We start from the raw sequence: 15,556 nt of genomic DNA, 5'->3' as shown, positions 1-15,556 counted from the left end.
CCTCATCTTGGAGGGCATCCATGGACAGGCGCCAAGTCAGTAACCTGGTGCATCCTTGGCCCCAGGTCAGTTGGAGTTGTGGCGGGCAATGATCAGATATGGTTTGGCCTAAGTATTCTGCACACATCACACTCAAGAGTGCTTCAGAGCAGCAGTAAACAAGGTTGATTCATTTGTGGAGATTGTGTAATCCACAGTAAAAGGAACATTGGCTGTCACTAAACTTCAAGATCATATTTCTCTATCGTAGAACCAAAGATGACAATGGGCTTCTTTCATGGGGAACATATGCCATCCTATCAGCCTTAACTAGTTCCAGTAGATTATCCCTCCTTGTGACTAGCATATACTTCCAGATTGTAGCCCCCCAACCCTCCTTTGGGACCCATTGCATGCCCAATGCTGCCTCTTAAGCTTCAAAAAACTTGTCACTGTCCTCCCTCACCACAACGTTAGGAACAAGGTCTTTGGGGATGTGGACCATTTTACCTTCACAAGGCAGCGCTGTGTAGCTGCCATTATCTTCACTGGACTGTGTGAACCTTCTAGCTTTCAGGTCCCATTCTGTTTGGCTCATCTCATGTCCCAGCAGGACTTGTTTTCTCTTTTAGAGCCAGCCTCTTTTCCTCTGAAGCTACCACAGCTTCAGTCCTTTTCTCCCTGAGGGCCGTTGTTGCAGCTGCTTCAGTTTTTCTTTCTTCCCTGGCTTGCCTTTGTCCTCCTTGACTAGAGTGGCTAATTGCAGCCTCACCTCCCTTTCAGTTTTCCTGTCCCCCAACTCTGCTGGGGTCATGATTTGAGGGGACACACTGCCCTTGGCACTGAACAAGGCAGGAGACATCACTGCCCCAGAGCCCTTCTTTCTCCTCTGACTCTGAGGCCATAGCCAGGTCATTCTCTTCCTCCTTCTCTATCTCATCCTCATTCTCTGCACCATCATCCTCTGGTCTCTGTGATATAGACTGACACATGCAACCTTTTCTGAAGCTGTAAGGGCTATTTGGTACCTCAGGTTCTTGTAGCCTTTTGTTAGCTTCAGTCCCCTCTCCTTACATACATTTGTCAGCCCTGCCACTGTGAAGCTTTCAATATTGCTGAGTTCGACCTCCAATCATGCAAAAATCACAGATGCAAAATATGAGGATAGGAGTTTTGATGTCAGAATCTAACAGCTTACTATTGTAATAATTGGTGTTCAGCAGTGGGATCCATTACTTGTGTTTGTGCAGTGCTAATCAATGACTTGTGTAAAACCAGAAACTCTCTTGTCATAATCTGACATCAAAATCTTTTTCTAAATTCTCATTTTTAATTGGCCAATGTTTTTCCTTTTTCTAAACTTAATTCCTATCTCAAACTTTGCACGTGTGATTTTGTTTGCAAACATGGAAGGAGATCTCAGCGACATTGAAAGGGGAGAGGTAATTCCCAGGAGCACAGGATAGAGCAAGCCTTAGTGTCCCTTACTTGGTAGGTGGCCCTAGAGTTTAAGCATGTGCTCCCTGAGAGTAGAAGTCATTACTTCATTGAGATCACAGCAATAGGGTCCCTGTTGCTGCACAAAGGGATGCCTGTGCCAGTCAGAACATGGTGGTGGAAAGACTGTTTTCCCCAGAACAGTATCTTTCTGGATAGGTATACAGAGTAACCTAGCCACATGGGGAGGACTTTGTCTGCCCTCTGGCATTCCTGGAATGGGGGGGGGGAAGTGGCCCAGAGAAGGGTCATAGTCAGTCCCCAGAGTCCTATTATCTGAATCCTGGGAAATGAGCTACCACCAGTGATAGATAAGCTGGGTGGCGTGGCCATCCAGGGGGGGGCAAAAAGCTCAGTTTTCTGAGGGTACTGCTCCTAAATGGAGAGTACAGAGGCCCAGATGGAGATAAAGGGGTAGGAGATGAAGGAACTCCACAGTGGCAGGACCTGAGGATCCTGAGAGTCAAACACCCTCAAGACTGACCCTGATGAGGCCACTTCTGAACTGGAGGTGTTGCCTGTGCTGTCTCACAGGGTGACAGTCTTAAGTGGGTAGTAGTACCCCCTTGGAAGTCTTGGCTTCCAGGTACCTGTGCAGACATAGGATACAGAGCCTAGGCTGAGAAACCAGTCTCAGGATACCACCAGAGAAATGGTGGGAAGAAGACTGGAAGTAGGGTGCCTATCACCCGGGGCTGTCACCCCCTACTTTGAAAGATGTAAGCAGTCAGTGAAAGCTCAAGAGCAAAAGGGGAATTCCTTGCCAGCCCAAATGCTGGAAATAAGACACACTCAGGGCTCCAGCTTAAAACCTCCATCTGGGAGTGGAAAGGCAGGGTCCTTGAGCTTGGTGCTGACACTAATCATCCCCTCTTTGTTTGTTGTGCTTGTGGGCAAAGTTTTCACTCTGTTGGGGACAGAAGACCGATCAGAGTGACCTAATGTGCCACATCACCTTGTTGGCTATGGTGGTACTGTCTGCCTACTAGAATGCATCTGTGAGCAAGCTAAAGTCAGGAGTTGTACAGGAGTCCTACTCAGATTCTGATAGTCCATACTCTAGTGGGAGTTGGTCAAAGAACACCAGGCTCCCTAGCTCAGAAGAATCACCAATCGTTTACAGTTGGCTTGGCGAAATACCCCTTGCCCGTTGCAGCCATAGGGAAGTCACAGGTGTAAGGACCAATAGTGGGTTGGTTAGAAAGAAACCCTATCCCAGGCCTCGAGAGTGGCCGGAAGCACCGGCGAAGAACAGACTCCCAATGGTTGATGGTGTTTGGCCAACCATGGGACCTTCTAAATGTGTATTCCAGCAATCATCTGTTCTATGAAAATCCAGTGATTTTCTGAGGTAGGCATGTGCCACATGTAATGCAACAGGGTGATTAGACAGTAAGTGGCCAGGTGTGATGTGCCAAGACCGCCATCCGTCTGTGGCAGGTATGCTTTGTTCCGGCCCATGCAAAGTGTTTTACCCTCCCATATCAGAGGCTCAATCATGTTGTAATTTGGAAAGGAGAAGGGGCTAAGGCTGGGCTGTGACTGTCTGCATGAAAAAAATACTTTTATGAAAGAGAGTCATTTGTACATCCACCAGATGGCCCAGCCAGAAGAGGCCTCTGGTGCGCCAGGTCTGTAGGTCAGCGCTGGCTGGTGCTGCCAGTTCTTTGTAATTGCGCTCAACTGTGTTAGCTACTGGGGAGCACAGCATGAGACCCAGGTATGGGACAGCATGAGGTGCCCAAGTAACTGGAAACATATCTTGTAAAATTAGGCAATTGTTGGCTGGGGTGGAGAGATTGAGGTTCTGAGATTTCTGAACATTGATTTTAAAGCCCAAATCATTTCTAAAGAGATGGGGTTAGTGAAGAAGGGCTGGGGCAGACGTTAAGGGGTCCATTAGGAAGACACAAACATCATCAGTGTAAGTGCAAGTTTGTGGTCCCGCCCTCCCATCGTGTACCCAGCTATCTACTTGTTTTTCTCTGATTCTTTAAGCCAGGGGCTCCATGTAAATAGAAAAAAAGAAGGGCAATAGCAGATAGTCCTGCCTTGTTACCTTGTTTCCAACTTTAATGTGCGAGATACGGTATGATCTCTATAAACTTGATGTCCTCCTCTAGGCAAGCAGCATCTTGAGAGGGAAGATATGCATTGGATGCCTTGGAAAGGTACTGAGTTAGACGACTGTTTACACTGTTCGGAGAAGTACAGAGTCACGTAAAAGTGGTCAAATTCCTGGGTGATGGCCTCATCTGTCTGAGCCTCTGTTCTGTTCTAATCAAGGATCCACATTACATGTACCCTGTGATATTGGGCCTGCAGTTGGCACACAAGAAGCCGGTCAGCTTTATTACCGCCGGTGAAGTACTTTTGCTGCACTCGCAGAAATGCATATTTGGCTTTGTCATAGTCAAGGGAGTTCAGCTCCTTGCAGGCATCAGACAGTTGTTACCAAACTGAGTGTGAGCCAGTTTGCATATGATGGGTCGACAGATTCTTCAGTCGGTTCTCAAGCTCCAAGCCCTTGTCTCGCCAGAGGGTGTTGAACAATGCAGAGATATTGACGAGAGAACTTTGGAGGACTGATTTGAGAGACTATCACAGTAGTGAAGGGCAGACGCTAAGCATACCATTTGTCTGAAGGAAAAAGCCATTTTTCCCCTGTATTTTGTCCTGAACTGATTAATGTTGGAGTATGGCATCATTAAGTCGCCACAAGCAGCTATGGGGGTAGGAGTATGGGAGCTTGAGGTAGATGTGAGAGGGCAAATACTCTGATGGACACATCTTGGACATAAGTTATAGCATGGAGGAGACCAAGAAATAGTCTAACCGTACATAGGAATTCCATGTGGCCAAGTAATGAGTAAAGGTGCAGAATAAGGGGGTTAATGTCCTCCAGGCTTCTGTCAAGCCCACCTTGGAGAGTCACTGCAGTGCCTCAGCTGAGAAAGCACCTGTCTACACAGGCCTGTGAGCCGAATGATCCAGGGTCAGATGTAGAGCTAAATTGTTGTCTCCTGCATCAAAAGGTGTGTGGCAGATGATGCTGCTAGCAGAGTGAGTGTGTCTTGTAAGGAAGTTTCTAGTTGTTCATTAGGAGTGTACATCGTCACATCAAGAAGGGTGGTGCTTGCTAGCTGATTTTATTAGGCCAAAAGACGCCCTGGGATCTCTGCAACTATGTGTAGGACCCGGCTCGGAAATTTATTGGCCAAAGAGATTGCTACTCCTGCGGCTTTCTTAGGACCGGAGAAGTGAAATTGCCATTTTAAACCTAAGGGTGGGCAGTGTTTTGCGAGGAGATGAGTCTCCTGGAGGAGGCATATCTCTGTTCCAGCATCTCAGAGCATTGTCAGCAGCCACTTAAGGGGGCATTGAGACCAAAGGTATTTAAACTGAGTGTATGAAGCATGACACACCAAAATGGAGATTATGTAGAGTGCTGGTTGTGTATATGCCCCCAAAGGGGGCAGTGAGTAGTGGGCCCTAAACCAAGCTCATGTTTTGTGCTTGTCTTATCAGCAGGTGAGGAAGAATAGAAAGAGGGGGCAACCTGACACCAGGAACCATGGTTCAAACAGTGGAATGAACTGTATACATTGATTTGCAGTCATCAAGACAATCGTCACCATCAAAGGTCATCTCACACCTCAAGGCGGACGGGGCTCCGCCGTGACCCGCTTCAAGAGATATATTGCTCAAAAGTCCTCTCATGCTCCTCAATGTGTTCAGGTAAAGGGGCCACCCCAAGGCAGCAGCCCACAGCCCAAAACATTCCTCTTAGGAGGTGTTGTTGCATCCTCCCCAGCCCAGGATCATGGACAAAAACATGCCACACATGGAGCTCAAAGCTAACATCTTTATTCATCAGCGAACAACATTCAAAATGAAACTCTCATTCTCTCATAACCATTAAGTACCATGTCTTACCACCTTCCAGACAGATTGCGTAATACCTTCATGAGTCCACACAATTAAATATTATAAATGTCCTCAATCAACCTGAATGGTGAGACGCTTAAGACTTTTTAGGACTTTAAAGAACATTCTATTCAATTCATTTCAATTCAATAAATCTTTGGTACTTCAAAAATATGAGCATAAAAGCACAGAGATTAAAATGAAGTCAATAGAACAGAAGTGCAATAAGCACATCCTTACTTATGAATTTGAAAATGACAAGAAAATGAAATTCAGATAAAATTCTTATAAAAGGGCAAAATACAACAATTATAAACATCAGTAAAGTACAAGTAAAAATTATTTAAAATTACAGAGTTGCATTTAAAATTGCAGAGGTATGCATTTAATTAAAGGATTCTGTGCTATTTGCTGGTAAATACCCTAATTTATCCTATAAACCTTATTGATTTCCTAGTTTTAATCACATAAGCAAGGAAGGATGCTGTGGTAAAACTGGTCTTTATATCATATAATGCCATCAAGAATGTATGTACTTTTTATATGTATACAGACCTACTCTTATAAAAATGGTCTTTAAGTCCTATTTTCTTACTTTACAACATTTGCAAAATATAATTGCATGCAATGTGGATTAAGACATAGGGGCCTGATTCTAACTTTGGAGGACGGTGTTAAACCGTCCCAAAAGTGGCGGATATACCACCTACCGTATTACGAGTTCCATAGGATATAATGGACTCGTAATACGGTAGGTGGTATATCCGCCACTTTTGGGACGGTTTAACACCGTCCTCCAAAGTTAGAATCAGGCCCATAATGTTGTCATAAGGCATTTAAAATCCTTAGGTGTCCACTTATAGCCCTTTGAGAATTCTATCAGATGATGGAATATTGAAAAATGGAATCTAGTCAGTAAAAACGTGGTATGAATGGTGGGCCCAGCCCATATGTTGTTGTAAATCATGAGCCATTTGATAGGATGTCTATAACACAACTTTTGGAAGGATCTCAATCCTATTTTTAATTATTAGTTCATATTTCTCCTTGACTAATTGCTTCAAGACAGTTTTAGGGATCCGTGCAGTATTCCCCGGGGTCTCTCACAGGTTCAAGCTGTTACCAGCTATGGTGTATAGGGCCTGTTGGAAATGGGGTCTTTGGCTGGCAGTCAGGTTACCCTCTGTCCAAGCAAGGACCCTCCCTCTCGCCAGGGTAAAGGAGAATCACCCTCAGTTAACCCCCGCTCACCCCCTTGGTAGCTTGGCACAAGCAGGGAGGCTTAACTTCAGAGTCTAGGTGTAAAGTATTTGTACCAACACACACAGTAACTCAGTGAAAAACACTACAAAATTACACAACACAGGTTTAGAACAACAGGAAATATTTATCTAAACAAAACAAGACCAAAACGACAAAAATCCAACATACACGAGTCAAGTTATTCATTTTAAAAGCAAAAGAGTCTTAAATCCTTGAGGACACAGTAAAAACACTGTTAGCGTTAAAAAGTACCTGTGTAGGGTCAAAATAACACTCACGGGCAAGTGTGCATCGTAAAAGGCTAGCGATGTGTCGAGTTCTCACCCACAAGTGAGACTGTGCCTCGTTCTCCTCCTCCACTCAGGTCGGTGTGCTTCGTTTTGCCTCTCCCGCAGGAGAGTGATGCGTCGATCCGGGCATGCCCTCGGGTCCGGGCAAACTTTGCATCGTTTTTCCGCACCCAGCGAAGTTTGCGACAAAAATCCTTCCGCCCGGTATCAGAAAAACTGCGCTATGTGGGTTGCAATGTTATCAGCCTCCTTTAGCAGGTGTTGTGTGTCGTTTCTCCTTCTGCGTTCGTCGATCTTCCAGCCGTGATGTAGGTGAAGCATCGATTTCAGCCACGAAGCCGGTGGTGCGTAGTTTCTCAGCTGCGTCTCGGAAGGTGCATCGATATTTTCCCCGTGGTCTGTGCGGGGATTTTCAATCTTGGTCTGCCAGCTTCACCTGTCAAGGCCCCAGGAATTGGATAGGCACCACTTGGCAGGAGTCTCAGCAGAGAGACAAGGTGCTGGCAGGAGACGTCTTTGATGGCCCTGAGACGTCAACAACAGGAGGCAAACTCAGGACAAGCTCTTGGAACTTTTTTCACAAGCAGGAATGCACACCAAAGTCCAGTCTTTGTCCCCTTGCACAGGCAGAACAACAATTGCAGGATACCTCCACAAAGCACAGTCACAGGCAGGGCAGCACTTCTGCTCAGCTCTTCAGCTCTTTAGTGATCTAAAGTCTGTGGTTTTGGGTACTCTTCTTATACCCATTTTGGCCTCTGACGTAGGCCTACTTCAAAGGAAAGTCTCTCTTGTTTGTGAAATCCTGCCTTGCCCAGGCCAGACACACACCAGTGGGTTGGAGACTGCATTGTGTGAGGGCAGACACAGCCCGTTCAGGTGAAAGTGACCACTCCTCCCCTCCCTCCTAGCACAGATAGCTCATCAGGATATGCAGGGTACACCCCAGTTCCCTTTGTGTCACTGTCCAGAGAGAGGTGCAAACAGCCCAAATGTCAAACTGACCCAGACAGGAATCCACAAACAGGCAGAGTCACAGAATGGTTTAAGCAAGAAAATGCCCACTTTCTAAAAGTGACATTTTCAAACACACAATCTCAAAACCAACTTTACTAAAAGATGTATTTTTAAATTGTGAGCTCAGAGACCCCAAACTCCATGTCTATGTAAGTGAATCTACGCTTTAATCATTTTTAAATGCAGCCCCCATGTTAACCTTTGAGAGAGATAGGCCTTGCAACAATGAAAACTGAATTTGGCAGTATTTTCTGTAAGGACATATAAACCACATTAGTATATGTCCTACCTTAAGCTTACACTGCACCCTGCCCAGGGGGCTACCTTGGGCCTACCTTAGGGGAGTCTTACATGTAAGAAAAGGGCAGGTTTAGGCCTGGCAAGTGGGCACACTTGCCAAGTCGAATTGGCAGTTAATATCTGCACACACAGACACTGCAGTGGCAGGTCTGATCCATGCTTACAGGGCTACTCATGTGGGTGGCACAATCAGTGCTGCAGGTCCATTAGTAGCATTTTATTTACAGGCCCTGGGCACCCATGGTGCACTATACTAGGTACTTACTAGTAAATCAGACAGGGCAACCATGGAGAAACGAATCACTAATACAATTTAGACAGATAGCACTTGCACTTCAGCACTGGCCAGCAGTGGTAAAGTGCTCAGAGTCCTAAAGGCAGCAAAAATGAAATTCAACACAGGATCAACAAGCATTTGCAATGCACTAGGGTCTAGCATTTGTCAGAGTTACAGCTGTTCACAGTTGTAAACTCCCAACTGGATTTTTCTTGCATTAAAAGAAAAAAACAGCGCGATCGCGCTGCCACAGTTCACACGTAATAATATCTATGGGCAAAAGTGCAATTATGAATGTAACCGACAAAAGTGCAATTAACTGTGTAACAAGTTCGATAGTATGTAAAGCGCTCGACTTCTGCCCAGTGAGATCGCGCTGTGAAAATAGAGAAAAAGTAGTCCACAAACCCAGCGAGCCTTGCATGTTTTCTATACTTGGTCGCTGCGCTCGAGGAGGGCTAACCACCGGAAAAGGCATGACGTATGCGTGCCTTCCACTAATCAAAAGAAGCGGATTCTAACAGGCAAGCCAACTAGCCAATGAAAGAAACTGACGTGAGGTTGACGGGGCTCCGAGCCCTTTTCTAATACCTAAAGCATCTCGCTAGCGATACGCATGCGCTCAACCCTAAAAACAGGAGGTCAGGAGGCAAAAGACAGGGGAAACCATACCAAGAGCTGACAGGTAAAACAGCAATAGAGAAAACGTTTATTCCTGCTTGAAGGTTAACCCAGAGCCTATTCTTTTCCACTTACTAATGCTCATATTGAGATAAAACACTTAATCAATCAACAATTAAGTAAAGCGGCCCGGGCTAACAGCAAAATGAATAAGGGTTGGTTTGACTGGCACTGTTCTGAGTATTTCAGGGAGTTAATCAAGCTTTTACATGCATTTCACAGTGATCAGGCTGCCATCACAGAGATTAGAACACAATACAAATATGCTTTAAGGACAAGAAAGCAGAATTTACAGGGCATGGCCTGGGCCCATCTGAAACAGGCAGCCGCTACTAGGGACAATACCATGTTTTGGAGGACAGTAAATGCGCCGTTCCTCAATATTAACTGCTTCCCAAACCTAGAAAACTTGATTGGGGCAGCAGTATGCGAGGATTACTTTACTTCTATTTTTGCACCTACACATGAACCAACTGTGGAAGATTGCCAGATGCCAAAGAAGCCTGTTATTGACATAAATTTTGACATAGAGGATAGTTCAAAGGGTATTAAATAAAGCTGCCCATGGGAAGGCTCCTGGACCGGATAGTGTGCCCATAGATCTTTACCAGTATCTTCCAGACCTGTGGATACCACTGTTAACATAGGTGTGTACTATGGCCGGAAAGGGATACACATAACCTACCTGATCTGAGTCTATAATTATAACAATGTTTGAAAAAGGCTCTAAAGAGCATCCAAAATGCTATAGACCCATTTCATTTCTGAATTCCTCAATCAAATTACTAGGAAGAGTTCTACTAGAAAGACTAGAAGAATGGGCTGAGGCTGACAACATACTTTCAAGTGTACAATATGGTTTTACGATGGGTGTAGGCACTGCCAACCAATGCCTTAATCTAAATCTTTTAATTGGTAATTATCTAAATGCCAGCGTAGGAAAACTGTACATGTGTTTTATAGATTTAAGTAGCACATTTGATCTTGTAAATGATAGTAAGTCATGGAGTTGTATTTCTGCTCTTGGACCACCTAAAGATATTATTGCACTACTTCCCCACATGTACAGAAAACCTACCACAAAGGTCCACTATGTGATGCATGGGGAGGTCACCAATCCCATTAATATTCAGAGGGGAGATAGACAGGGGTGTGGCCTAGCCCCATCCTCTTTTTAATTTATATTAATGGCGTTGATGAACATCTACAATCACTTGGTATCGATTCTCCTAGTGCTGCAGCCAGATGGGTGCCAATTTTATTATGTGCTAATGATGCAGTGTTATTAGCCCAGCACCAGCTAGTCTTCAAGTAATTATTAATTCTTTCAGTGATTTTATGGAAGTAATTTATCTGAAGATAAATCAGGGCAAGACGTTTACTATGTCAATGCATAGCAATAAAGGGAGATCCTATCCTTTCTTTTTAAGGGGAAATAAGATTAAAAGCACAAATCACTTTAATTTTCTAGGCCTCAGATTTTCTAAAAATGGAAAGTTGAGAACTCAAAGAGAATCCTGTGTAACTAATATGTCCAGGAATAATGAGGTTATTTTCAGGTTTGCTGCCAAACTTGGGTATAAGCGAATACCACACATGTTAACATTATAGTACGCCAAGACCATATTAGCCTGGAGTGTGTCTGATGCCAGGGCAGGAAAGGCAGGGTCTTCTGCTCTACAAAGACTTTTCTTTGAAGTTTGCCTACTTCATAGGCAGAAATGTGTATAGGTACTGGACCTCTGACCCTACAAAGTTAAAATCTTTCTGGACTGAGGATATTCTGCCAGGGAGAAGAGCTGGATGCTGTAGGAGGTACTGCCACTCTGCCTTTTGCTTTGTTGTGCTGACCTGCTGCTTCCTGCTTCTGTCCAAGGATTGAAAGGACTGGGCTTTGCTTTCTATATTCTACTTCCAAAGGTTCTCCAAGGGCTTTGACTGAGCTTGCCTCTTGTTAAGAAGTCTCAATGACATCAAAGACTTGACCTGGAAGTGCCAGGGCTCTCTTGCAGAGAGTCCTGAATTGCCAAGCGGTGCCAAATCTAGTTCCTAGGCCCTTAGGAGTGAGTTCTGGTATTACAAAGAAGAAACAAGTACATTGACTCCAGAGTGACTTTGGAACCAGCGCTGCTGTCCAGCTCCATGCCACTGACCGCATGGTAGCTGTGGTCCCTGATGATTGCAATGACCAGGAAAAATGCCACAGGCCCAAAGCTGCCGCAGCACCTCCAAAGTCCAGCTAAGAACATGAGTCCAAAATGCTGTGTCACCAATGTCCCTGACACCCGACTCTCACTCTGCCTCAGCACCTGTTGCCCCATGGTGTGATCACAACACTGCAAAGTCGACACCTTGTATCTTGATCTGCAGGATTCATTGACCCCACCTGATCGTAAGGAACCAATGCCTCACCACTGACACCACATCACCTCCCCTACAACTGTAGCAGCAAGGAACTGACATTTCACCTCCCCCATAGCAGTAAGAAACTGATGCCACGCCAGCTCCAGAGACTCCTCACCCCCCGGCTCCGTGCAACTTCTTTTTTCCTTGTTTGCCACGTTGATGTACCTGGGGTCCATGTGACTCCATGACCAACCCACACTCCCTTGCCAGTGGAAATTACTCCGTCAAGACATTGTGATCGCCCCAGTTGGAGCTATTGTCTTTCTAAGTGCTATACTAAGATTTAATCTTTGAAAATGTGCATCTTAGCTTGTGAATGTTGGAATTTTGTTGTTTTGGTCTTGTTGTACTCAGATACTTATTGGCTATTGTTCTAAACTGGTGTGGAGTACTTTTGTTGTGTTTTCACATGTGTTCAAATACTTTTCACATTGCCGCTGGGGTAAGCCAGACTGCTCGTGCCAAGCTACCAAGGGGGTGAGCAGGGCTTATCTTAGCTTTGTGACTTCTATAAAAGTATATTATTTAGTATCATCCCCAGTGAAATGGGGAGCCATGAGTTCATGTCAAATCTAAGAGCTATTTTATTTATTTTATTGAGGTGAGTAACATACCAACAGTGCATGAAGTGGTCTTCCTCATATGGGTCATGAAAGCCACATACCTTGTCAGGAGTTAAAGAACATTTAGGCAGATTAAAATCTCATGCCCTGATAATAAACACACCCTTACCCCACTCTGTCACAAAATTCTCCAAAGTACACTGCAAGTCCACTACGACAACACCTGGTCCTTTTTTTAAGGAAAAACATTGTTATAAAAATTAATGATCAGAAGATCCGGTATACTGGATATGTTTATCAGGAGTAGTGGGAAATAAGGAGAGACAAAGAAAATTATTCTGAGATGGACCACAGTAGAGACCAATGTTAACTGACCCCCTCCCATTTCGACTTATCCCCCCGGAAGCAGTAGCCAGGATGCAGATTGAAGTAAAGTCAAATATGGCTATATCATCAGTAGACCAAGTCTCTTGCAGACAGACAATCTGTATTCCCTTAACAAACTTGTCCAGTCCTCCATTTAGGTATTATTCTTCACCTGGTCCAGCTCAGATTGAAGGCAAAAAGGACCACCTTTAGTAGATTGTACTACAAAGTATCACCCCCCAGGATATTATGGTACAACAATATTGAGGACAGAATAAAGAGAAATTGAATATTGAGAAGAAAGTGTATATAGGAGAGTATAGGTTTACTATTTATAACTGCACATCTCTGTACCTTGAAGATATAAATATTTTGTAGGCACATTCATGTGCGATTATGCATAGAAAATCTATACTTACCAGTCAATAATTAGTTGTGATATTAGGTGCTCAATATTCTGGCCTATCAATATTCCGGTTTCAATATTTACGGTGCACACCTTTGAGTGCCATGTTTCTCTAGTATCAGAGGTCCACACAAGTTGGTAGGGTCGTTGGGAGTAAGTTAACCAATTGAAGAATTTGAACAGGTATAATAGCTTTAAATGTGTCTACTCCTTCCAGCAGAATTAATACACATTAGAAAGACCACTCCATAAACTGCTCTGAGAATGTTGCCAATAGCATAAACAATATAAGACTATGAAATAGAACACCGAGGCACTTACAGTATTTGTTCATCACTGCATGGTGGAGTGCTTGTTGGACTTTGTGCACCTTACCAGTGCTAATCAGTGCTTAAGTGTTTGGGCTCCATCCCAGAAACATGGTTTGATTGGCATATGCCTGTTTGGTATATTTATTTGACATGTAATTCCTTTGTACAGACCTGCTTACCACACCAAAATCCTCACAGTGTGAAGAGGAGGTGGGGCCTTGGAGGGGGCGTGGCCTCATGCCAAGAAGTACCGAAGAGGCACTTTTGCCCCCACCCTGTCCCACACCCCCTCAAAATAAATAAATCAAAAAACTTGCTGAGGCTGCTGCTTATTTTCCCTGCCACCATGTGATATTGACTCCACACCGAAGACTGTGTGGGGGAACCAATTTTGTGTGTCACACAGTGGCACCGTGTGAGTTGGCAAGTCTGCTTGTAGAGTGGTATACCATATACCCAGGGCCCGTAAATGACATGCTACCAGTGGGCCTGCAGCACTTATGGTGCCACCTACTTAAGTAGCACCTTAAAACTTGGCCCAGCCCTGCCTTTGCAGCCTGAAGGCAGTGTCCTACTGCTGTGTTGACTTGACATTTAAAACCCCTTGCCAAGCCTTAAAATTCCCTTATATTACATATAAGTCACCCCTAAGGTAGGTCCTAGGTAGCCTATAGGGCAAGGTGCTGTGTAATTAACAGGTCTCCATCCACTCCTGGACCCATGGTTGTAATGCTAATGGTGTACAGGTGGCCATTTTCCAATTAGCAAACTTGCTATTTTGAACCTTAAACTTTACAATTCATAACTCCAGTTCTACTTTTTTGGATTTTGATGGTTTTAGTGTCAAATATATTTTTTTAACATTTTCTCTGTTTTGTTCTAAATTGGTTTGGGATTTTTCTTGTGTTGTGTTTTCTCTTTATTATGTTTTTGTGTTGCATAGATAATGTGCACATTGCCTCTAAGTTAAACCAGACTGCTTTTTGTGCCAAGCTACCCAGGGTTATGCACAGGTTAAATATATGACTTTTTGTGGTTCACCCTGCAAGGGACTATGGCTGTTGCATGAGCAGGTTCATACCCCAGTCAACCAACAACTGAATTTCTCACATCTCCCGTAATTCTTTCATTGCAACACACATTTAATAAAAAAAAATGATGACCTTTCTTTGTTTAACAATATGTAGCCTTTCCTTTTAAATAAACAGAGGTCAATTACCAGAGCATAATGTTTAGTTCAGGCTGCCCTATTCAGACTTTTTCAAGTTCATTAGACATGTTTGAAGTCCTGCCTTTCCTTTTGGTCAGTTTTAAAAGCGGTCCTTTAGGTTCATCTGAGATTTTTCCTTAGCCCGTGGCGCATATCATGCCAGGATTGACTGGCAAGTGCATTTCTTGATATGTCAGATTTCATATGCTATTAAAACACTGTCTAGTGTATTTCACAATGAAATGATTTCCTTTACTGCAATAAATTCTTTAAGCTTGCATGGTACAGACGTATTAATATCCTCATCACAAACCTTTTCATAACAATATAACATTAAAATGGCAAACTCCTTTACAGTATGACAGGCTTTAAAAATACCTCTTTCATTTGATTATTACAGCAGAATGTTGTTTCAACACAGATCTTTCAAACATACTTTGCAGGTTGTGCTACCTTCATTAGCATGTCTACGGATAGCGGTATATGAAGAAGGAGGAAAATTTATAGGTCACCGGATATTGCCCGTCTCAGCGATCCGACCAGGTAAGGATATGTTTCTATTTATTTCTCTTTTTGCAAAAGTAGTTCGCTTACTATGTAATTTTGCTAACTTTACTTCCTTATAATCTTCTGTATAAAAAGCCCAAACTAATTAGATAAAACAGTACAGAATATAACTTGAAAGGATACCTGTGTCATCTTAGATATATTCATGAAGGGGATTTTACTTCACAATGCTATGAGGGAAGCAGTGGTTGGATGTTCGTTGTTCGCATTCTTTGTACTTCAGCTCCACTTGTGGTCCATCCTCATGTTCACACCAAGGAAGAGCATGAAGGCACCTCAATATGACTAGGGATTGTAGCGGCATTGACTTTCATTGCACTTTTGGTACAGCATATGGAGGAGTACATTTACAACTATAGTTGAGAGTTAGCTGACATAGAAAAATAACTCAACGTAAAAGAAAAGTTAAAGTCTAAACAGTGCAAGTCACAGGAAAGACGCTTGGCACACCATTATTCAGCAAAAAATAATTTTCTCCTTTAGTGCTATTCAAAAG

The 15,556-nt window shown here is 43.7% G+C and overlaps 1 protein-coding gene across 2 annotated transcripts in view; it reads left to right on the top strand.

The window, feature by feature from the left end:
- The window catches only part of PLCB1 (phospholipase C beta 1), a 2,042,221-nt gene that overhangs the window by 1,415,141 nt on the left and 611,524 nt on the right, over positions 1-15,556 (top strand). For both annotated transcript variants that reach the window (XM_069234146.1, XM_069234145.1), the window contains exon 21: positions 14,937-15,036. In XM_069234146.1, coding sequence (XP_069090247.1) covers positions 14,937-15,036 — 100 coding nt within the window. The remainder of the gene's footprint in view (positions 1-14,936; positions 15,037-15,556) is intronic.

The sequence above is a fragment of the Pleurodeles waltl genome, chromosome 5, assembly GCF_031143425.1.
Source record: "Pleurodeles waltl isolate 20211129_DDA chromosome 5, aPleWal1.hap1.20221129, whole genome shotgun sequence".
NCBI classification, from domain to species: Eukaryota; Metazoa; Chordata; class Amphibia; order Caudata; family Salamandridae; genus Pleurodeles; species Pleurodeles waltl.
This window is presented reverse-complemented; position numbering and strand designations above follow the sequence as displayed.